At 41.3% G+C, this 23,900-nt stretch overlaps 1 protein-coding gene across 8 annotated transcripts in view; it reads left to right on the forward strand.

Annotated features, from left to right (window-relative positions):
• The window catches only part of LOC105478732 (AT-rich interaction domain 1B), a 447,840-nt gene that overhangs the window by 42,896 nt on the left and 381,044 nt on the right, over positions 1-23,900 (forward strand). For all 8 annotated transcript variants that reach the window (XM_024791918.2, XM_071096644.1, XM_071096638.1 and 5 more), the window contains exon 2: positions 11,308-11,502. In XM_024791918.2, the coding sequence (XP_024647686.2) occupies positions 11,308-11,502 (195 nt within the window). The remainder of the gene's footprint in view (positions 1-11,307; positions 11,503-23,900) is intronic.

Genomic DNA, 23,900 nt, shown 5'->3' on the forward strand with positions numbered 1-23,900 from the left:
GATAAAATAGTTGGAAAGAGGCATGGTAGCAACCATAGGGATTGCTGGGGAAATTAGTAACTTCTCTGTCTTTAGGTAGCGCTCTGATAAGTATTTGGAATTGTTTATCCTTGCAAATCACGCTAAACATCTTTTGAATGATTGAGGGAGGTATTATTATTTTTACTTGAGAGGTAGGGAATTGAAGCTTAGAGTACTTCAATAATTTACCTAACGTTTCATGGCTAGTCAGAAGTAGGAGAGAGATGTGAACCCAGGTGTACCTGATGACATACTTTTATGCTCTTTACATTTTACTGGAGATGGCAAATTGCTTTTTGCTTATGCAAATTCTGACAGTTGACACAACTGCCCGCAACTCTGCAGGACAAAGGATTCTGAGGCTTACTGGACTTAGGGAAAATAATGCTAGGATTGATTAGCAATGTCTGTCTTCTGCACATTGATGGAGCAATAGAGGGTTTCCATGCCTCATTGATTATTCTGGAATTATACCTCCATATAATAATGATGATAATAAAATCTGTCCTTTTTTTTTTTTTAAAAAAAAAAAAAAGCCTGTTATATACCAAGAACTTGAATATATTGTCTCCAGTTCTATAACAGCTCTGAAATGATAGTGGTAGTGTTCTTTGTGTACAGATCCATTAACTGAGGTGCAAAGAAGTTAAGTGGTAGCTTTCTTCAGCATCACACAGCTACAAGTGGTGGGGTTAAAATTTGACATATTCTCACAAAAGCTTCTTTCTCAATTTGAATCTGTATTTGTATGGGAAATATACCATATTATTTCTCCTTTTTAAATAAGTGCTTGCTACTAGGCTGTCAGTAGTGACACATTGATATGAACAATATTGCATACTTAGAGATGTAAATGTTAGAAAATGTTAAAGCCATGATAAAAGCTTTACAATTTTTTTGGGTAGCAAGAGTAATAAATGTGAGGAAAAATGGAAATATATTCTATTACTATTTTGGTATTCCTTTTAGATCTAATTTACTCTCAAAATAAACAATATATATAGCCTTTGGTTTGTTCATAAAATTATTACATTTGCTAAATTAAATTTAAAAGTATAGTTTAGTCAGACAGTAATTTACTCATTGAATTGACTTACAAGCTGCTGAGCTTTGGGGGATGAAGCTAATAATAGATTTTGCCAATTTATAAAAATCAAGGAAAAACTGGGGAACCAAAATAGTCTTCCTTTCCGGACTTATTCTGTAGCACCTGGATGATAGCTATAGATGGGTTTGATACTTGTTTTTCTCCTCTTCTGTATTCCTGTTCTTCTGGGACAGTCTAGGCTGGGGGACAGACATTGATCAAGTAGTCACAGAGATCAGCCCACTGTTACTCTGAGAGGATCCTGCCCAGGCCTGGAGTTCAGGGAGGGCTCCTCTAAGGACATGATGTTGGAGCTGAGTTCTGCAGGAGGAGAGCAGAGCTCATTCTAGGTCAAAGAATGGCATATTTGAAGGCCTGGTGGTGGAATATATGTGGTTTTTCTGGAGCCCCGTGCGGGCCAGCGTGGTTGGCCCGGTGGTGGAATATGTGTGGTTTTCTAGAGCCCCGTGCGGGCCAGCATGGTTGGCCCGGTGGTGGAATATATGTGGGTTTTCTAGAGCCCCGTGCGGGCCAGCGTGGTTGGCCCGGTGGTGGAATATATGTGGGTTTTCTAGAGCCCCGTGTGGGCCAGCGTGGTTGGCCCGGTGGTGGAATATATGTGGGTTTTCTAGAGCCCCGTGCGGGCCAGCGTGGTTGGCCCGGTGGTGGAATATATGTGGGTTTTCTAGAGCCCCGTGCGGGCCAGTGTGGTTGGCCTGGTGGTGGAATATATGTGGTTTTTCTAGAGCCCCGTGCGGGCCAGCGTGGTTGGCCCGGTGGTGGAATATATGTGGGTTTTCTAGAGCCCTGTGCAGGCCAGCGTGGTTGGAGGGAGATTTCCTGCGGGCAGTGATGGTGGGTCCCACAGATTGACTTGGTAAGGAGCTGGCTGTGGTGGAGAGGAGAGGAGGGGTCAGGACGTGTCCTGGATTCTGACTTGGACATCTGGGTGGATGGGGTGTCTTTGAGGTCAGAGAGAGGCAGAGGGGAGCCTGTGGATGTCTGGGCAGGAATGTTGCAGAGTTCTGGGGCTTGGAGGAAGCAGCCAAGGGAAGCAGCGTGTGGGAGACAGAAGCTTGGGGAAGTGATGGAAGCCGTGGTCTGGGTGAACTTGTGAAAAGTGAAGCATTGTCTGCAGGGAGGGGAGACTAGAAGGGTCTTTACCTCTTCTATCTTGTGGTCATCAAGAGGCCTAAATTCTAGTTAGAGCCCTGCTGTTTAAGCGGCCATGTGGTATTGAGGAAGCCGTTCCTTTCTCCTGTCAACAAATGTTAATTATGCCAGGCATTGTAGTAAGTGCTAGGTATGCAAAGATGAGTAAGACAAAAATTTCACCTTGAAATTAACAGTCTGCTGGGGAGACAGGAAAATATGTAGATTGAATTATTGAGTGGTTTAGTTCTGACTTCAATTTACTAATTTGTTAAGAGTAGAAGAAAAGAAATTTAGGAAGTTCTTTTTATGTGATAAATCCTGTGATATCTCATTTAATCCACCAGCAACACTGCGAGGTGAGTATGATTGTATTCTGTTGAATAGCATAAGTTTACATAGCTAATAAGTAGCACAGGCAGGATTCTCGCCCAGGTTTGTCTGACTTGAAACCCCCTGCCTGCTCCCTTATAACCTTTTCTTCAAATTATGTTTCTAAACTTTGGATTGATTTTCTATATTAGAAAAGATGTAGGAATCTGAAGTGGTCAATAGGTGGTCACCTAAAGGCAAATATACAGTATTGTACTTGCATAGCAAGAGTAGTAAAGGAATGGGAGGCTTCCTGGGAACCGGTGTAAAGGTTTCTGTTCGGATCTGCTTCAAGAATGCTGATGCTTGGATTTAAATATCAGTCTTTATGAATAGCTTTGGTGGTGAGTCCAAGGCTCTGTCTCCCCTCAACACCGCTTCAGTGTTTTCATTGATGAAGACTTGGATGAAATAGTATGCTGATTTCATTGATGGTTGATGTCAAGCTACAAAATGCAGTTGCTATAATATGTTAGAGCCAAATCAAGATCTGTAAAACAATCTCATCCTGGTAGAATGGTGTTCAGAAATAAGCGAAATGCAAACAAGCAGAGATAAAGACAAACTTCTACTAGGGTCAGCTCACCAAGTGTCTGATCGGAGATGGGGAGGTGGCGTTTAGTCAGCTGATGGTGGGGATGGGGCTGCCAAGAGTGCAGAGCTCTTAGACTGTATTGTTAGCAGTGCAGGTTCTTGGAGAAAGGAAGCAAGAACGGCTCCCCCAAACCCCCATAATACCTTTTGTGTTGAGGGGGCTGAGAATGGGTGTATGTCACACAGAAAAGGGAAATAGCTTACAGCGCTCTTCAAATATGCTACCAAAAGACCCAAGTAATACCAATGGGTATAAATGACAGGGAGCAAACTTTTGTTACATAGGAGGAAGAAATTCATAACATTCATTGTAGATGCTTTGAAAGGATTTGTATGTACATCACTTATGGACCAGTGAGGCTCTCTGCAGTTCTAAGATTCTGAGTTACATTGCTGAATCTTTGAATCTTTGGTCAGGGTGTCTTAAGAATTGTGATCATGTGAGAATATATTAAAGTGCTTTGGAAATGCATAGCATATGTTGTTATTATTTGATGATGTAAGTCTGGGATCTTTGGATGGGTTTCTAGAGTGGATTCCGTGAACTCCTCTGACACTGTATGCTAAATTGGGGATTCCGTGGTTCCACAAATACATATGTTCTCTGCATCTTGCTTAAGAAAACCAAAACCAAGACCAAAAACACAGGCAGTGGTCATATTTCTAAGTCAGTTATGAGTGTTTTGAGGTCTCTCCCCCAACATTGCTAATGACGTCATGGTTAGAGGGCACCAATGATTTGATAGTTCTTAGAGTTAATAACAAAACAACTTTTTCTGCCTTGTTTAATATCTTTTTTTTTTTTTTTTCAGTGGAGAAGGGGTTTCACCATGTTGGCCAGGCTGATCTTGAACTCCTGACCTCAAGTGATCTGCCCGCCTCAGCCTCCCAAAGTGCTGGGATTACAGGTGTGAGCCACCATGAGTGGCCAGTCTTGTCTAATATCTTAGAATCCCATTTCTTGATCCTTTCTGTACTATTGGAAAATGTGGCAAATATTCCTGTATTGACAAAAGAAGAACTTGCTACGAGATTTAGGAAGTTCTTGAATATGTTGATACTCACATTCGAAGTTCCAACGTGTTAGTTCAAGCCTTAATAAGCAGGCACTATTTTGTTGTGCACTGAAGTAAAAAACATAGTGGTTTTAGATGCAGGGTTGCATGTTATCCTACTTCAGTCTGATGATCATGTGTAGAAGCACCAGACCAGAGAAGGGACTGTGGACCTGAGGCGGGAGACTTGACTCTGGTCTGAGGCCTGCCACCCCAAGCCTCTCTTGTGTCATCGGGCATGAGAGAATCTCTTTGGCGATTACATTCTGCAGTAGTGGTGGCAGTGGTAGCTGAGATTCTTGGTTCTTTCTGGCTTGGAGAGGAGTAGGTACTTGTTATGAAACAAGGGGAGAGTCTTTAGTGCCCACTCTTACTTTTGCCATTAACGGGTTTTTATGCCGTTAGGAGAAGAACCTGACCAGAGTGTGCATTCAGTATTATCATTGTCTTTACTTGTGTCTTCTGCAGGTGTGTACAGCAGCTCTGAAGTCTGTCCCACGGTGGCTTCAGTGTGGTACCACTGGCACGTGGTGGGGGACCTCTGTGGTGAGGTGGAGTGGGTGCCCACTACCCACCGTTGTGTGTGTGCCGTGACCAGGCGGGTGTGTGAGGGCGGAAGACAGGCTAGATGGCTGTGTTGCATCCACCTCCTGTTCTCCCTTTACGGAGGGCCAGAGTAGTGTTTGTAGTATGCTCAGGGAAAAACAGAGGCATTCCGAGCTATATTTAGACACCATCACAGAAAAGTAAACACAGATTGCTTCCCGATATGACAGCAACTATTTACAGGCCACCGTGGCTGACCCCGATCCTTATTGAGATTGTTTCACATGGCTGTGATCCGTGTGCATCAGCGTTGAAGAAATGGCACGTTACCTGACATGTCCTCTCCATGCCCGCGTGTGGTCCACTGTGTTGGTTTGTTACGGCTGGGCCATGGATTCTCTACTTCTGTACGGTTGGGCTGTTCCATTTTTTCTCAATGAGTAGATGGGCCCTGGGCTCCAGGTGCTGCCATAGCCCCTGTGACCTCTGCGAGCCTTTATAGCGCTGATGAATTTGATGTTCATAATAATTGCAAGGTGGGTTTTATTTCTCCTTTAGTGAATGAGAAAACTAAGAAATAAAGTCACAGTGTACTCAAGGTCCCTGGTGGGACAAGGCTGTGAATCCATTCTGAATCCAGAGCCCCTGCTGCCTTGCTGGGCGGTGCCATTCAGTATACAGTTGCAGACGTGATTAAACACCCCTGCCCTGTTTGAGCGAGAGAAATAGATCAGAACAGATTACGAAAGTTTTCTTTAGTTACTGGTAAGAGAATGTTGTTTCCCAAACAATGGTTCAAAAGGGGGAAGAGTTTTCGTTTCTATCAGCTCTTGTTTAATCCACATGGTTAGAAATGATTTTAGATCAACAAGATTTGATAGTTCTTTCTGTGGGTTTTTTTTTTTTTTTTTTTTTTTTTGTGAAGCATTTCTCCAATTTGTGGTTGAAGGAATTGGGCTGAAAAAAGTAGTAAAATATGATATTCCTAAAGACAGCTAATAAACTATGTCCTTAACTTGATATTTAGGAGCAAATACAATTACATAGATACCTTTTACTACAAATACATGTGTAGGGATACTCTGAAAGTGTGATAACAGATTATCTAAATATGAAAAGGATAAAGTATATCTAAAGTATATACTGAAAGTATATACTTTAGAAAGTATATAAGCAAGTTGTCCTTTAACTTGGCTCATCTTAAAAAGGATAGTTGGATTCCCAGGCCAGCCTCTGAAAGCCTATTTAACATGTAATACAGCTGAATTGTGCTACCCAATATGTTTAGAAGAATCTGTATACAAACATTTCTTTAAAATAGACAATGTATTTCTTCCTTAGAGAGAGAGAGAATAACTCCTACTTACATGTACATCCAAAAGCTTACTTTGAATAAGGAGGAAGAAAGTCTTATCAAGTAAAAAAAAATTCATTAAAAGCCAAGTAACTAAAACCAGACTGGTTAGGTTAAGAGCTCTTTGAAAATGGTGGTGTATATATTGTGGCCTTCACAGCACTTGTCTTATTTTCTGGAATTGAAACTCAAGCTGCAGCAGTTGTGGAATGCCATCTAGAAATGAAAACATGCTTGGATAACCTATTTAGAGAAGTTGTTGAGAACTGTTTTTGATATGGATGATAACCCTGATAGAACATAAAGTTTCAGTGAGAAATGAAAATGGTCATACCCGGATAAATGTTAAAAAAATACATAAAATTGGCCGGGCACAGTGGCTCATGCCTGTAATCCCAGCACTTTGGGAGGTCAAGGCGGGTGAATCACTTGAGGTCAGGAGTTCGAGAACAGCCTGGCCAACATGGCAAAATCTTGTCTCTACAAAAAATACAAAAGTAAGCTGGGTGTGGTGGTATGTGCCTGTAATCCCAGCTACTCGGGAGGCCGAGACATGAGAATCACTTGAACCGGAGAGGTGGAGGTTGCAGTGAGCTGAGATCACACCACTGCACTCCAGTCTGGGTGACAGAGTGAGACCCTGTCTTAAAAAACAAAACAAAACAAAAAACTTAAAATTGCTTCAGATTAGATGTGAATATGAGCAGCAGCTTGGCCTTTCTGTTTTCCAGAAGTCCTAGATTTGTGTTTTTTTTTTTTTTTTTTTGAGACGGAGTCTTGCTCTGTTGCCCAGGTTGGAGTGTACAGTGGCGCGATCTCGGCTCACTGCAAGCTCTGCCTCCCAGGTTCAAGCAGTTCTCCTGCCTCAGCCTTCTGAGTAGCTGGGATAACAGGTGCCCGCCACCACTCCTGGCTAATTTTTTTGTGTTTTAGTAGAGACGGGATTTCACCATGTTGTTCAGGCTGGTCTTGAACTCCTGAGCTCAGGCAATCCACCTGCCTCAGCCTCCCAAAGTGCTGGGATTACAGGTGTGAGCCACCGTGCCCGGCCAGCTTTTGGTTTCTTCAAGGGACTAGTAGTGAGAAGCAAGAGTTGAGACCCTCAGTTGTACATTTTTAATGCTCAAAATAGTGAGAGTAGTACACAGCAGGATGGATTTGGACTGTGGATGAATATTTAATAATAGGCCATAAGGAGAGGTTAAAATTAAATAATTTGCACTGTATGAGTATCTGTTTTTCTATCTGAAGTCTCGTTGAAAGATATTTGATGAATTTTGAGAGGTTCAGATAATCTGTGTATTTCATGCTTTCAATTTTCAGAAATCTCAGGGTTAAGCTAACATTTTTGACATGGTGCAAATTAACTGAATTTTAAGTAGGACTGTGAGAGTTGATGGCAGTGATGAGACAGATATTACAAAACAATTTTAGTCACTGATAAGATGAATTTGCTGCACTGTTATCTATAGCATTAAAACATAGACATTCCAATCATTTTCCCGTTCAACATTTCTGCTTTAATTAAGGCAGTTTTGGTCGTGCACTATTTGAAGAGAAATAAGTAGACGTTTCCTATGCCCTGGGCTGTCTAGATTGAATGTGAAGATAGGACTGCCTCAGGGCCCCGTATTGGAAATTTAGCCTGAAATTTGATTTACTCAGCCTCTCCATAGGCCCTTCATTCAGTTGGCTGATTTTGAAATCACCAACTCAGCCCTGATTTTCATACTTCCGTAAAAAGTTTTACCCTTTTCAGGAAAATCTAGAAAATAATCACATTTTATTTTTATCAGGCATAAATTCTAGTTTAAATAATTATGAGAAAATGAATTCTTAGCCCTAGATTTTAGTTTTATTACAAATATATCAACATATATGTTTGTACACTTAATTACGAAGGTGACTCAGGTTGTGCAAAATCAGTATATTGTTTGGGCAAAAAATGTACTGTCATTTAATTTCTGTCATTTTAAGTCCAAACACTGTCTTGGCTGGTGAAAGTAGTAACAGTTTAAAATTGCATCACATGGTGAATTTCGAGCAGAACAGTTCTTTGTAGGCTGTGGGTCCTGGAGCAAATCACCCTCTTTCCTCCTGTGTCCTCCACAGAGCTTCATTCAGGTGAGATGGGTTCCTGGCACATTCCTGTGGATCCCTCGGGGCTGAGCTCAGGTATTTCCTATAGGAAGCCTTTGTTAAAACCCATCCATGACAGACCCAGTGAGACACCCTGTTCTCGCCTTGCCTTGGTACTTTGTCCGTTCTGGATGGCTGCTGTGTTGCACTGCGACCTGTTCAGTCTGTCTCCTTCAGTGAATCTCCAGGACATGGAAGCTTGTTCATCTTTCTGCTTCCAGTGCTGGGCACAACGCACACAGTAGGTGCTTAGTAAATGTGTGGTGAATGGATTCACCAAATCCTTAAAGTGAACACCAGAATATTGAGGAAGAAAGAGAATGGGAAGGACCCATGCAGCCTTGGAGTGGGAGTGCCGGTGGAAGGGAGGACTGGCAGTTCTCAGGGTCTGCGCTCCTGTCTTCCGTCTTCACCTCCCCTCCGTTCCTCCTCTTCCAGCCTCAGCCCTCACTTCTGCCGTGAGATTGTCCTTGCCAAGCACAGCGGTGGCCTTCTTGTCGAGTATAGCAGAAACCTTTACCCTTCACCTGACTGCATTCCTGGGCTGCATTTGGTACACCTGTTTCATTGCTACACCTGGCTCCCTTCCCTCGTGTAATACCACACTCTCCAGAGTCTCTACATTTTCTGACCATTCTTCCAGCTTGTCTGTGGGTTCATTTTCCCTTTTCCCTTAAGCGGTGATATTCTCTAGGATTCTGTTCACTACCCATTGTTTTCCTTTCATATATTCCTCCTAAATAAAGTTCAAGGGTTTTATTGCTTCCTATTGATTAATTCATCAATTAATGTGCTGGGTACACTGTTCAGCTTATGCCCTGGAGATATCATAGTGAATAAAACAGAGAAAATCCCCGCTCTCTGGGAGTGGATGTCCTCTTTGCTGACTTCTCTACCTGTTTTTCTAGGTCAGGCCTTACTCCCCAAGCTGCAGCTCATTGTGTCTCTTCCTTCTGGGTATTTTCACCTGGATTTCATATCAGAGCCTCAAGTTTCCTGTGTAGACCACTGAAGGCTCCCACTCCTGGGGATACGGTGATTGGCTTCTCCCTCTGCACACTCCATCTCATTTGGCTCCTGGCTTCCATCACTCATTCGGTCTCCAAATCCTGCCGCATTTCCCTCCTAACTGTGCCTTGGAGCTGGGCTTGCTTCCTCCCACCACTGCTGCCAGTTCAGGACCTCAGCCTCACCTGCCTGAAAGGGCAATGTGACCTGCTTCCAGCTGGGTCGGGTGCCCAAGGGAGCAGTCCTGTGTTCTTCTGTCAGAGGCAGCCTGAGCCTGTAGAATGCCCTGTAGGGCTCACCCATGTTCTGGCTTCTGCCTGCTTCAGCATCTTCTTTGCAAATTCGTGCTTCACGTGGATCCAGACGGTTTTTATTTCCTGATACACACCAGGCAGTTCATCTTTCTTGACCCAGTGCCTCGAGCTGTTTCTTCTGCACTGTGTACTGTACGTGCTGTTCCTTCCCACCTTGGACGTGTTATTGCTCTTTATTTTGGGAATTCTTTTTTTTTTTTTTTTTTTTTTTTGAGACGGAGTCTAGCTCTGTCGCCCAGGCTGGAGTGCAGTGGCACGATCTTGGCTCACTGCAGCCTCCACCTCCTGGGTTCAAGTGATTCTCCTGCCTGAGCCTCTGGAGTCGCTGGGATTATAGGCATGCACTACCACGCCCAGATAATTTTTGTATTTTTAGTAGAGATGCGGTTTCACCATGTTGGTCAGGCTGGTCTCGAATTCCTGACCTCAAGTGATCTGCCCGCCTCGGCCTCCCAAAGTGCTGGGATTACAGGTGTGAGTCACCGTGCCCGGCCTTTTTTTTTTTTTTTTTTTTTTTTTTTAAGAGGGGCCCACTGTGTTGCCCAGACTGGAGCGGAGTGGTGTAGTCATAGCTCGCTGCAGCCTCAAACTCCTGGGGTCAAGCGATCTTATTGCCTTCGCCTGAACAACTGGGACTATAGGTGCCTGCCACCACACCTGGCTAAGTTTTTAAGTTTTGTAGAGACAGGGTCTTGTGATGGTGCCCGAATGGTCTTCAACTTACCCTGCTAATTCTTAAGCCTTCCCGAAAGTCCCTGTGTACTTACCTCAGTGTGAACGCAGCATCTGGCACACAGTAGGGATCAATATGTGGTTTTGGAAGGGCAGAAGAGGGAAGGAAGAAGCTGTTGGGTGAATGCTGCCTGCTTCTGTAGCACTGGGTGAGGGCCTTCCTGCCCATAGCTTTGTTCCTTTGACGCCCCGAGACGTGAAGGGCTGAGGCTCCACTCCTAGCCCTCCTGTATGACCTCGGCCCTGAAGCCCAGGGCCTGACTCACCAAACCAAAAATAAAATTCAGCGTCTACTTGTGAACTGGTTGTGTTTGGTAAGATGCTGATTTACATGGGGAGAGGTGCTGTGACTCATAGTCTGGGTGCTCATCCCTACACACTGCTGGTCTCTGAACAAAATCTTACCCTGGACATGTGCATGATCTAAAATTTGTCTTTTCACTTTTTAATGAACACTCGGTTGCACTAAGGTTTGATCAAGACTTGCAGACTCAGTTGTAAAATAAAATCATTGTTCTAAGAATACTTTGAAGGCAGAAAATGTTAATCACTCAATACCCTCTGCTCTTTTATTACTAGTAAGCTAAAAGGAGGTGGGTGAGCTTAACTATCATGCTCTTTTCCTGTACGCATAATAGAATTTTAGATGCAAATGTTTTCTCTCTGCTTATGGTCCAAAATCTTTTTTAGTATTGTTTACTCCAGAGCTCTCTTACTTGTTAAAACCTTCCTAAAAGTAAAAAATAAAATTTCTTGTATCCATCTAGATTTTTTCCCTAATGCCTTTCTGAATTTTTTTGTCAGGTCATTGTTTTTAATATTTTCAAAACTTAAGGATAGTTGTGTTATTAATGCATATGTTAACATAACAAAAATTTCTGCCTTTGTAATAAAGAATGAATTAATAAACCGACTTCTTTTATGTCTTCACAGGGCAGCCCAATGGATCCAATGGTGATGAAGAGACCTCAGTTGTATGGCATGGGCAGTAACCCTCATTCTCAGCCTCAGCAGAGCAGTCCGTACCCAGGAGGTTCCTATGGCCCCCCAGGCCCACAGCGGTATCCAATTGGCATCCAGGGTCGGACTCCCGGGGCCATGGGCGGAATGCAGTACCCTCAGCAGCAGGTTTGTGCTGGTCCACCGACCCCCTGCTTTTTTGTGATAGTTTTGTGTTTGCCCTTTGCTGTCCACCTGAGATTGATGTTAAAGAGAATTAGGGGGCATTGCACGGATTTTCTGCTTTAATTTTTATTGTTTCTATAATCACAAGTATAATTTTTTCTTTTAAAGATGGAAAGGTGAGCTTCTTAAAGTGGACAGAATACTCTTTGGTAGAAGGGCAGCGGGACCAGCTGTGTTTGATAGATGCACTGTGTCATAAATTTGCGGCAGATTATAACAGATGTAAGCTCTAAAGTGAACTTGGCATTCTAACATTTTTGTCAGACTGTGTCAGATTTTGAGCTGTGAATAGACTATCTTAAGGTGAATTTTCAAGTCTTTTAAAGGTCTTTTCCATGAGGGTGACATCAAGGTTTTAAAATTCAAAAAAAAAAGGTTTAGTCTCCCAAAGTTATTTTGCTTTCATTTCTTAACAAATTCTTCTGGACCTTTTGGAAAAGATTTCTGTATTTCATATAAGAGGATTTGATGTGCATCTGTTTTCTTAGGTCTTGATGGATTTTGTGTTTTTACTTAAAAAAGACTTTTCCTGCTCTTAAAAGACCCAACATTTTCCTTCTTTTTCTCTAGAATCAAATGGTGTCACCTTAGATGACCATTTACCATCTAGCAGTAATAAACCTAGTCTTTTGGATACTTGAAAGAATACCCCTTTATGCTGGCTGGAGGAAGGATGAAATCTGGAAAAGAATCAATTAGATTCAGACTTGTTAGGGTATTTAGTTACTAGGAGCACCAGAAAGGCTTATTGATAAATCGCCATATCGTGCCTAAACCCTCAGGGAGGGGGTCGGCCGATGCTGCTGCACATTTTACTGCCCCAGGCCGGGGCGTCCCATAGTGCTGCCACCGCAACCGACAACAGGGCCTGACAGTGCTGTCTCAGGAAATGCTGCCATCTGACCAGACATCTTTTGTTGAGGGGGAAAAAATTAGATATAACTTCTGTTCTCTCTGATGTGGATATGGAGAATGATTGATCATACTTTCCATGAGACATAGCTGTATATGAACAGTTCATCAGTAGGTTGCTTCTGAGCCTTCTCGTTTATACACTATTTGATCTGTATTGTGATTTATTGTTTGTTTCATTATTATTGTTATTAATTTATTATCGAAATTTATTGTAATTATGACATTGTATAAGTCTATGTTATAATAGCATGGCATGGTGGCACCCTCCTGTAGTTCCAGCTATTCGGGAGGCTCAAGTGGGAGGATCGCTTGAGCCCAGGAATTCGAGTCCAACCTAGGCGATGTATCGAGACCCTAAAAAAAAAAAAAAGAAATAAAATAAGTCTTTTATTTATATAATAAGAAATAAAATGCTGTCTTTCCTCTTTATCTTTGCTCCCACTTGGATGATTTTTTTTATGTTAAGGCCATTATGGGGGAAAATAGAGGTAGCTCAGCCTTTGAATCCTAGATGCAGATTGAACACCCTTTGCTGTTGTCAGAAGACCTCACCCTTCAATTACTGAAGGTTATCCACTCAGAATTCTAGCAGTCAGTTGCATACTTAATTGTTCTTTTAATGTTTTCCACATTATTCCTTTTTTTCCAGCAATATTTTGCTGCCTAGGGTAAAAATCTTTAGTTGTGGCTGCTAATTGTGAGAGGGAAATAATTTGTAAATGATGAAAAGCAAGGTGAAAGAGTTGCAATTTTCTCTCCTTCATTTTAGTTTTAAAGCAACTTCACCTTTAGTTGAGAGGAAGACGGCCCAGGCAGCTGGCTGCTAAAGTCCCCATTGCACTCCGTTGTTGATTTTATGTGGGAGCTAATAGTTGTGGATGATGCTCTGGCCACAGGAAGAGAGCAGAGGCGGGAGGGTAGTAAGAAGTAGTGGGACAGGCGGAGAGAAGTGGATGCTCGCCACTCTTGGTCTCCCCACCTTGCTTTTCAGCATGTTTCCCTGATGTAAGATTAAAAAGTCAGTTTCAAAAGGTGCTGTTCATGGCAAGCAGCCGGATCTCCCTGGTCTCTGAAGGAGTTAAGTCTTACTAGAAGTTCTAGATGTTGGCTTAGTTTCCAGTCCCAAAGTGGGAGTCAAACAAATGGAGAGGGTGTGCGAAGAATGATTACCTAGGAAATGTTTTTCATTATTTTCTTTCCCAAATGTGTAAAGCTAAAAGTAGAGGACATACACAAATATATAGAGTAATCTCAATTTTCTTAGCTTCTTCCATTTATTTAATCCCTGTGACTCTTACACACTTTTTAAATCCAATGACTCTTAGATTTATTTGAAGGAACAAATTGATGTAGATTGCCCATCAAGTATTTCAGCAAATTTTTAATTAAGATTTTAGATTAGATATTTTACTGCTAACCAAAAGAAATACTCAGTTCTAATTAAGCACAGATCTTTCTGATAATGAAAGGAAAATAGTATATCTGGTAAGAAATTGAATATCCTGGCTGCAGAAGTGTTGAACTTTCATAATGAGTTAATCAAAGTCATAGGTCTAAATAATCTGTATTGCCTTTTTACCCTTTCATTTAGTTAAATACACCTTTGAAATATAGTATCTTGTTTTAAAATTTAAAAGGTTAAAAATAACGGAATGCACTTTTGAATGTGTATAACATTTTAAAGAAGACATACAGCTTTTATAATACCAAGGTCATGTGAACAGTTCTTAATAGTTTTTGAAATGGAAAAAAATAGTGAAGATCTAGAGCAAAGGTTATTAGAGCACATGCATTCATTTTGTTAGCTTGAGCCTGTGTTCTTTGTGGAGGAATTTTCAGTGAATTGCTTTGTTTCTGAATTTTGGATAATTATAAATTTGTCCACAAAGAAGGTCCTGGCACTGTGATTGGCTGCTGGTCCTATCCATCTTCCCTTAGGATTAATGTAATTGGCTAACCTTTGTTGTAGTTGGGGCTAATAATGTTCTTTGGGGAAAAAGTTGAAAGATAATTATGACATTGAGTATTTATTGAGTGGACATCACCACCTAGGCATGACTTTGCTTTGGATAGCTTCCAGAACTTTCTGTGTTTGGTTTGTGAACCTCTAATGAGCTGAATCCAGTTCATTTAATACTGCTCATATATTTCTGCACAGGATTAAAATGCAGGAATTCAAGTTTGTAAATTGAGTTGCCCACTTACCAGCTGAGTGGTAAGTTGTCTTTGGCTCAGGGGTCACAGTTTGATTCCTGGCTGGCATTCTGCTCCTGTGATATGAATTTTAAATGAGTATTTTGTTAGAAAGAACTGCAGTGCTGATGTGAAATTTAACATGGAGAGTATCACTGTTTATTTTTTTGTCTCTGAAAGTCTGAAGGAACTGGCCACTGACTGTGTTTGATTTTAGTATTACCCTGGTGGTCTTTGATTTGTATGGTGATAATTGTGTTTTTGAGATATACTCATGACTGGATCTTTGAAGCATGATGTGATAATAGTACATCATTTTAGTCTTTATTAACTGGAACTAGATTTGTGGTCTTTCACTTGCTGATTCTCCCACATCATCAGGCAAATACATGGCTAAACAGATTAATTTTGCACGGTGCCCTAAAAACTAGTCTACTTGAGTTTTTATTGAGTTCAGGGGGGAAATGAATTTTCTATGCCTCTGTGGAGAATGTTCTGCCTCCAGGCTTCTGGAATTCAGACCTGGGGTTGGTTAACAGAAGTACTTTGGCTGATTTAATCTATTAGACAGCTATACAGAAGATGCATAATTTTTGAGGTTACTAGAATCTGACTCTTGAGTTTTTCAGATTAAAAAAAAAAACAAAAAACCAACCTTAAAGACACCAAGATATACTTTGCTGGATCAGGAATGCTGATTTTGTTTCATTGTTCTTGTCCTTTATGATCATAAATGTACACCTAGGCCTTTGCCAACTTGTTTTAAATAATATTTTCATATAAAATGGCACCCAGGAGAAACAGCTTCCAGAAGCTAAGCTATTTATTTGTGTCAAGTAGATTTCAATTATGTGGACTAAGATTTTCCCTGAGTTTTTTTGTAATTGGGTTGATATTTTAATTATTCTTATAGATGTTTGATATATGCCTGTTGGAATTATAAAACAGGGCAAAAAGAAAAAAGCAAAATGAGAGATTTAAGTTCATGCGTGCTTTTATGATGGGAAAACATGACTTTTAGTTTTTAAAGGCGTATCTGTATTGTGAAGAACTTTAAAGCAGGAACATAGAAGATGATCCTTGTTTTGAAATAGAAAATGGCAAAATTAAATATAAACTAATTATTTTTGTTAAGGTGATTCATCTGAACTTATTACTTCATATTGAAGTAAAAACAATTCAAAACAGGTTTCCTTGAAGAGGGCTTGAAAAAGATTGGTATTCTAATTTTGCTGCATGTTTTTTGAGTGAAATATTTATTTCAGAACATAAGCATTTTATTTGGTACCTTCTTAACAGCCAAAACACTTCTTCCAATGCAAATGTTTATTTTGGCAGCAGATGTTTCTAAAAAGGAGACAAACATTACAATTGTTTGGCTAAAATAAATGTTTCCTTTGGGGTTATTAAGGCAGCCAGGCAATTTCTAGGGTTTCCACCTGTGTTAATTTATATTGTTGATCTATTCAGGAAAAAAAAAAAATTTCTTTGAAATGTAATTGAAGTCATGTTTTGATACAGTTTGTTTGCATGATAGCTCTGAAAAGTAAGGATGAATGGGGAGAGGAAGACCGGTTTAAGACTTAAAAATTCCAGAGTTTTTCATCATGAAATGTTTATTATGATTCAATCTTTGAATCCTAAATGTGAATCCAATACTCAGGGCTTGATTTTTGTTTTATCTAAAAAAGAGCTTAGACTTCCTATGTTTGCAACTGTGATGGTGTGTCCAGGATGAGAAAGGATAAGTTGACTTAGTATAATGGAGAGGAATGGGTGCCTGGTGCCTGTTTTACATTCAGACTCTTAATTTTTTGATAGTCTTTATATTTACTTAAAGATGCCCGTTCATATCTGTGTGCACATATATGCTCCCACGTGTATAAAAAACAACATTCATGTGACAATAGCATTCTCCTGTAATGAAACATATGTGTATATGTATATTTATATGTTAAACATATTTGTAGATATACATATATAAACACACAAATAAAATGAAGGTGAACACTTTGGCCAGTAAAATAATGAAATGCTGTGAAATTTCACTGTGTTATTTACAGCATTTTCATACATTCATGTTCTGTACTAGGAGACTTGGAGCCCAGCTGATTTGTTTGTGCACCTGAAATGTCTGGAGGCCCCTCAGCAGATTGCAGATTTTTATAAATAATGGCCTTTTGTTGGCCACATTTTGTGGTGGTTTCCTCAGTTGTTCTTCAGCAGTGAACATGAAAGTATTTAAGGTTTACCAGCAAAATACATTTATACCTCACATTTCTGCTTCCAAGTAGAGAGCAGATGCTACTGGCTGTGATGCCAAAGCTCCCTGTAGATGGAGTTTTGTAGTAAGAAAATATTTTTGGGTTAGGCACGGTGGCTCATGCCTGTAATCCCAGCACCTTGGGAGGCCAAGGTGGGCAGATCACGAGGTCAGGAAATCGAGACCATCCTGGCTAACACGGTGAAACCCTGTCTCTACTAAAAAATTCAAAAAAATTAGCCGGGCATGGTGGCAGGCGCCTGTAGTCCCAGCTACTCGGGAGGCTGAGGCAGGAGTATGGCGTGAACCTGGGAGGTGGAGCTTGCAGTGAGCCTAGATCGCACCTCTGCACTCCAGCCTCAGCGACAGAGCAAGACTCCTTCTCAAAAAACAAACAAACAAACAACAACAACAACAGAAGGAAATATTTTTGAAAAGATTTGTAAATTCCTATAATACCTAACTGGTTTTGTTTACTTTTTATATTGTATTTGGGTTTAAACATGTTTGAATTGTGACATTCTTAGAACGATATATTAGAAGAGATCACATTTCAGGTTAAATACAGATTTTTAAATCTTTAGCCTTTTTCTTGAAAGTGAGAGATCAGATTTTACCTGAAAGTTTAATGAGAAAATGTGAGATGATTTCACTTTAATTTGGAAAGCTGCTTTTATATCAGGATGTTTATATTGATACATTTGTTTTTTATCTGTACATTTACATTATTCTCAATTATCTAAGCTTATAAACAGTATATAGCGCCTATTCTCTGCTGGTAGTTTATACTGTTTTGTCGTGTACTCATGAGTTCCACTATGTATTTTACAATATAGACTTTCAACCTAAAATATCTGTAAGATTTTCTATTTTATTTTTGAGATGTAAATCTTAAATGTATGTTTTATTTTTAATTTTTAGAGACAAGGTCTTGCTCTGTTGCCTGGGCTGGAGTACAGTGGCATGAACATGGCTCACTATAGCCTTGACCTCCTGGGCTCAAACAGTCCTCCCACCTCAGCCTCCCAAGTATTTGGGACTACAGGCATATATCACCACGCCCAGATAATTTTTAAATTTTTTTGTAGAGACGAGGTCTCACCATGTTGCCCAGGTTGGTGTCGAACAAGTGTGTGTTTTAGGTAGCATTGAATTATTTGAGTATATTTTAAATAAGTGTGATTTATTTGCTTTCACCAAAGAAACATTAAACGTGATATTTCTGTTAAAATGTTAATAATTCAAATAAAGGTAACAGTCGACATCAGTAAAATCAACCAACCATATCCCTTCAGTGCTCCTTGAAAAACAAACGCTAAACAACAACGGAAATCCCACAAGATAAATGGAAAGTTAAAGCGATTAAGTGACGTATCTTAGACAAGTGGTTCTCAAACTTTGCCGAATGTTAGAGTCTCCCAGGGCATTAAGAAAATCCTGCCACGGATGCCTAAGGATGCCCATATCAATGACACCTGACTGTGAAGGCCTTAATCTCCCGTGACTGCCCTGTGAGTCAGGGTATTAGAGTGAGGCCACGTCAGCGAGCGGGGGCAGCTTACACCCTCTGGAGGCTTGGTGGTGATGGCTGGTTCTTGGCCCACTCGGTGAATCAGAAACTCACCACTGACCCAAAGGAATGAGATGAGCCCAGAACCAGGAGCTGGGCTGGTTGAGTCCTTGCCTATTAACGTCTAATCTGTGTGTGATACCGGGAAAATCTGGATCTCATCGTGCTCCTCTGCCAGATGAGAGGGTTGGACTATAAGACCTCCCAGCTTGGATTTCCCCTTTAAAGTAACAGTAAGTGAATGTCTTTTTATTTCAGTACTAGATTTTTGTTTGTTTGTTTGTTTGTTTGAGATGGGGTCCTGCTTTGTCACCCAGGATGGAGTGCAGTGGCACGATCACAGCTCACTGCAGCCTTGACCTCTTGGGCTCGGGTGATTCTCTCACCTCAGCCTCCTGAGTAGCTGGGACTATAGGCGCATGCCACCACACCCAGCTAATTTTTAATATTTTTGTAGAGACAGGGTTTTGCCATGTAGCCCAGGCTGGTTTGAACTTTAGGACTCAGGTGATCCACTCGCCTTGGTCTCCAAAGTGCTAGGATGATAGGCATGAGCCACCATACCTGGCCTCAGTATTAGATTTTAAAGTCTTGTTATTTCAACAGTCTTGTGAAATGTATGGGTTGATGCTTGACAAATTGTATTAATATAACTGCTGACCCAAATTCTTTAAAATTCTTTTTGAAAGAGAAAGAGGTGTTTCTTCTTCAAAGATTAGCAGATTGTTGGAATCAGTCTAATAAATTATTTTCCAATTCTTAATTTTATTATTTTTTTTTAAATGAATGCATTCTCAGATAAGGTCTTTGTTCTGAGAGAACCTGGTATGTGTTAGATGTGTAGAGTGCAGCCTGTCCTTTTTGATATGTAGAAAATCTTAAGGTTGACATTCTTGGAATCACAAAAGAAAGCAGAGAGATCTAGCAATTACTCATTTTTAAGACATTGCTACTTTCTAAGTAGTTCTGAAAAGAAGTATATATTGTACAGTATTGGGACAAATTGTATAAAGTGAAGTTGGGATAGAAATAAGTTTCAAGATTTATGTTCTAGGCATTACTTTAACTCTTTAACTCCCATGAGGTAGGCTAGATGGCTTTGTTTTTGTATTTGAAAATAGGTTTTTTTTTTCTAGAGGCAAGAAGTTTTTTCTTTTATGTTAATAGCCAGCCAATAGTTAAATTCTTTATGGCAAAAAATTCTTTATGGCAGTTTGATTATTTTTACATGTAACAAACTTATTAAAGCTATTTGCCCTTATTATAGTTTTGAAAAGGAACTTTAAAAGTTAAATCTGTAGTTGTGAATGAAATTAAGAAAACTCTTAAGCTGAGAAGGTGCAGAGGAAGAAGATGGGTGGGAGCGTGAGGGAAGTAGGGGATTATAAAGAAGCAGCAGCCTCGCTTCTCAGAGTGGCCTGTGGACCCCTCCGCAGAGCCAGCGAGCCTTGCTTAATCCAGGCTTCGTCAGGCCTCGAGAGCAGCTCTGCAGCTGGACTCGAGTTTAGAAATGTTTGGGACGTCCTGGATTTGAGATCTGAGTGTGGGTAGTGTGCATGTATAACACAAACATCCCTTGCCTACTTAAATAGCCCCAACCCAAAATTTTGGTCACTAGATAAACAGCAGGAGTTACCCAGCTTCCCAATTCTTACGGAGAAGTGTGTTTAATTTAGAAAGCAGACCATATTCCAAATAATGAGCCAAATTCATCCCCCTTTATTGATATTGACTTGGTAAGAGCATGCTTTTTTTTAAGTAACTACCAAGCAAACCAACCTGTAGAATTGGCTCTTCAGGGTTAGTCAAAGGCAGGAATCCAAGTCAAGATCTGTAAAACACCGAACATTCAGAAACAGAGTCAGACTAATGTTAATAGCAAAAATATGCAGGTATTAGAATTAAAATGCAAAAACCTGTCATTGCTCGGGTAATTAAGTTTTACTTAATGGTCCTGAGACATGGCATAACCAGCCTCACTTGGATAGTTGTAGTAGCTAGTCCTCAAGAGAGCTGGAGACAAACGTCTTTTGGAAGAAAGCTTCAGTCTGAGATGCACCGCAGAAAAGACAGCTACGTAGGGATGGTTTTCCAGCCTGAGCTGCCAGTGATAGCGAGAGCATGCCTGAAAGCAATAGCTCTTAAAACGATCTAAGTCACCGGGGTCTGTCGGGGGCTGGGGGAGGGATAGCATTAGGAGAAATACCTAATGTGGTGCAGCAAACCAACATGGTACTTTATACCTATGTAACAAACCTGCACGTTGTACAGAGTTGACCCTAGAACTTAAAGTGTAATAATTAAAAAACAAAACACACACACAAAAACGCTCTAAGTAAGGATTAGATGTTCCTTTATAATCAGTATCATAATCATTGTTTCCAAAGAGAACTGGGAAAAGAAAAAGGCCAGAATAATTATTGGCCTATGGGATCTGTGACCTCAGATGCTTTCTTAAAAGGGTCAGCCAACAAGGAGGCTTCCCTTGTTTTCTTTTTTTTTTTTTTTGAGAGAGTCTCGCTCTGTGGCCTGGGCTGGAGTGCAGTGGCTTGATCTCGGCTCACTGCAAGCTCCGCCTCCTAGGTTCACGCCATTCTCCTGTCTCAGCCTCCCAAGTAACTGGGACTACAGGTGCCCACCACCATGCCCGGCTTATTTTTTTTTTTTTTTTTTTTTTTTTAGTAGAGACGGGTTTCACTTTGTTAGCCAGGGTGGTCTCGATCTCCTGACCTCGTGATCCACCTACTTTGGCCTCCCAAACTGATGGGATTGCAGGCATGAGCCATCATACCCGGCCCCCTTTTTTTCAATTAGTATATTACTTTGAGATTTCCAGTAGGATCTTCAGGTATCCCAATAGTCATTTTCCAGACATCTTAAGGATTTACATCTCTGGAGGTTCTCCTCAGTGTCCTGGGCTTTATGGAGAAATAGGGCCTACCTTCTTTTCTTCCTACTTGTGGGTCCTGTGCCATTCGTTAGGGGTCATGGGGACGACAAGATCTTACTCTTCAGTAATTGGCCAAAATTTGATGTTTAGTGTCTTAGTTTCTTTTCTGTTGCTATAGAAGAATATCACAGACTGGGTAATTTATAAAGAAAGACAATTTATTTCTTACTGTTATGAAGGTTGAGAAGTTAAAAGGCATGGTGTTGGCCTCTGGTGAGGGCCTTTTGCTACTTCATAGCTTGGTGGAAGGCATCACAGGGTGAGAGGGTAGGAGCACGCCGGCTCAGATCTCTCTTCCTCTTCTCATAAAGCCATGAGTCCCATTGTTAGGGACCTCATTCTGATGACCTTATCTAATTGATTTCTGAGGTCCCTACCTCCAATCAACATATGAATTTGGAGATTAAAATTTCAACACATGAAATTTAGGGAATACATTCAAATCATAGCAGTTGGGGAGACGAGGAAATACTAGAATTCCCTTCAGCTGCCAGAAAGAGCTAATCTCTTCTTTCTGCCCTAGTGTCTCTGGCTGAGTTCTCACCTGTTCTTCTTCCTTCTTAGCTTCAAAATAAAAGGATGGGAAGAGTGATAACTTGGTCACATCACTGGCCCTTAGTCTTCATGGCATCTGATGTATCACAGCACACTTCCAAGAATGGTGGTTAAGGGATGCTTCACTGCACATACATAGCAGGCCATGAGAATGATAAGCACACAGTGGAGAATGAGGCACGAGGCTCCAGGAGGGATTCCAGCTCTGACCAGGAAATCACCACTGCTGCGGAAAGCCACCAAGGTCTGGCAAGGAGCATCATGCAGTGTGCTTACTTCCCAGTCAAACTCTGCTGTGATCTAACAAAGAATTTGAGTCATGTGAATGTACACAGGCTGCAAGAGAGGCTGCAAATTTGATTTCTGATTTCTAAAGTTTGAAGGCAGGACTTTTTGATTGCTCACTCTTTATAGGGAACACAGAATTGTTCTTGACAGTTCCAAAGTTTTTCTTGTGTGAAAATTTCCCTCTTCAGTGTCGCCTCCTATAGTTTTCCTGTCTCAGTACCTGGTAGCTCCTTCCTGCCCACCGCCTGGGTCACAAACTGGTCCTCCTCTGTTTCTCAGCCTTTAAATCTTTTTCTCAGCCTTTTTCATCTGTTCTGACCTTTGTGTTTCCTTTTCCTCCTGCTGGGAAGGCTTTTGGCCAGGTCTTGCAGGGCTTGCTATCTCAGGTCCTTGAGACATTTCTCTGACTTAAGTAAAATTGCACACTCCCACTGCCTCCTGCCCTGTTCTGTTTTCTCCAGTTCTCTTATCCCCTCCTGAACCTCACTCGTCTGATGCTTCCATTAGAACATATGCCCTAGGCCGGCAGGGACTGTTTTCCCCAGGTGCGGACCCATCATCTAGAGCCCTACATGGCATTTCACAAACATTTCCAAACTACAAATAAAGAAGTTGCTGAATCGTAGACTCTGACGAGTGAAATCTGTCCAGCTTGATGCAAAAATGTCTGTGTGTTTTAGCCGTGTATCTGCCTCCCATGGTTAGCTCCGAGGTGGGCTCGTTCACCAAGGCTTTCATAGTTTCCATTAGAATCCCGGTGCCCAGGTGCTCTGAGAACGAAGCCTGGAGACAGCTGCGGGACTGTGTTTTTAATGCTGCTTTCAGATTCCTAAGGAAATTTTGATGCCTGAGAGATTGTTCTAGCAGAGTGGTTTTCAGTCTTGCTCATTTCAGTGTGTGTCATATCAGGGATCTATGTTTCTTCCTCTCTGATTCTAACCCCGTTGAGTAAATCGGAGATGGCTGCTATTCTGCTGTAAGGCCCGTCATGTCTCAGAATGATCCCTTGTGCTGGGTGTAATACCTCGGTCTGGAGAAGGTTGAGTCGGATTTGGTGTATGTGTGATGGGAGCTAGGTTCTTCATCCCAACACCAGTCATTCAACAGTGCTTACTGGAGAACGTCGCCAAGTAGTTAGGATGCCGTACATACAAAACAGATGTTCTTCTGTTAGCGATTTGCTGCTGGAGGGAAGAGAGTTCTGCCACGTATGGTGGAAGAACAGGGCCTGTAAGATGGGCTTTGAGCCTCTGTGGGGAGGGCACAGTTCACATCCATGTTTGTGCTGGGATCCCGGAAAGGGCTTTTGATGGCATTTTAGTTCTCTGTCACTGAGTGTTTGGACCCAGACTTGATTTTCACAGTGCTTTATGGGGCTGCTGCCATTATGCATACACTGCATCGTAGCCTGTTTCCAAAGCAGAGGTCATGGCTACGGCTGGAATGACAGTTGCACCTCAGAGTAGAGGAATGAAATTTAGGTTGCATTCTTAAAAATCATTGCTGTGTGCTTTATTCTGGTTGAGGATCTATGATAGATAAATAATTTTGATGACGATAATGACAGGAATGTGGTGCCTCCATGTAACTGTCATCATCATCATTGT

This window comes from Macaca nemestrina, chromosome 5 (genome assembly GCF_043159975.1).
Source record: "Macaca nemestrina isolate mMacNem1 chromosome 5, mMacNem.hap1, whole genome shotgun sequence".
Classification (NCBI taxonomy): Eukaryota; Metazoa; Chordata; class Mammalia; order Primates; family Cercopithecidae; genus Macaca; species Macaca nemestrina.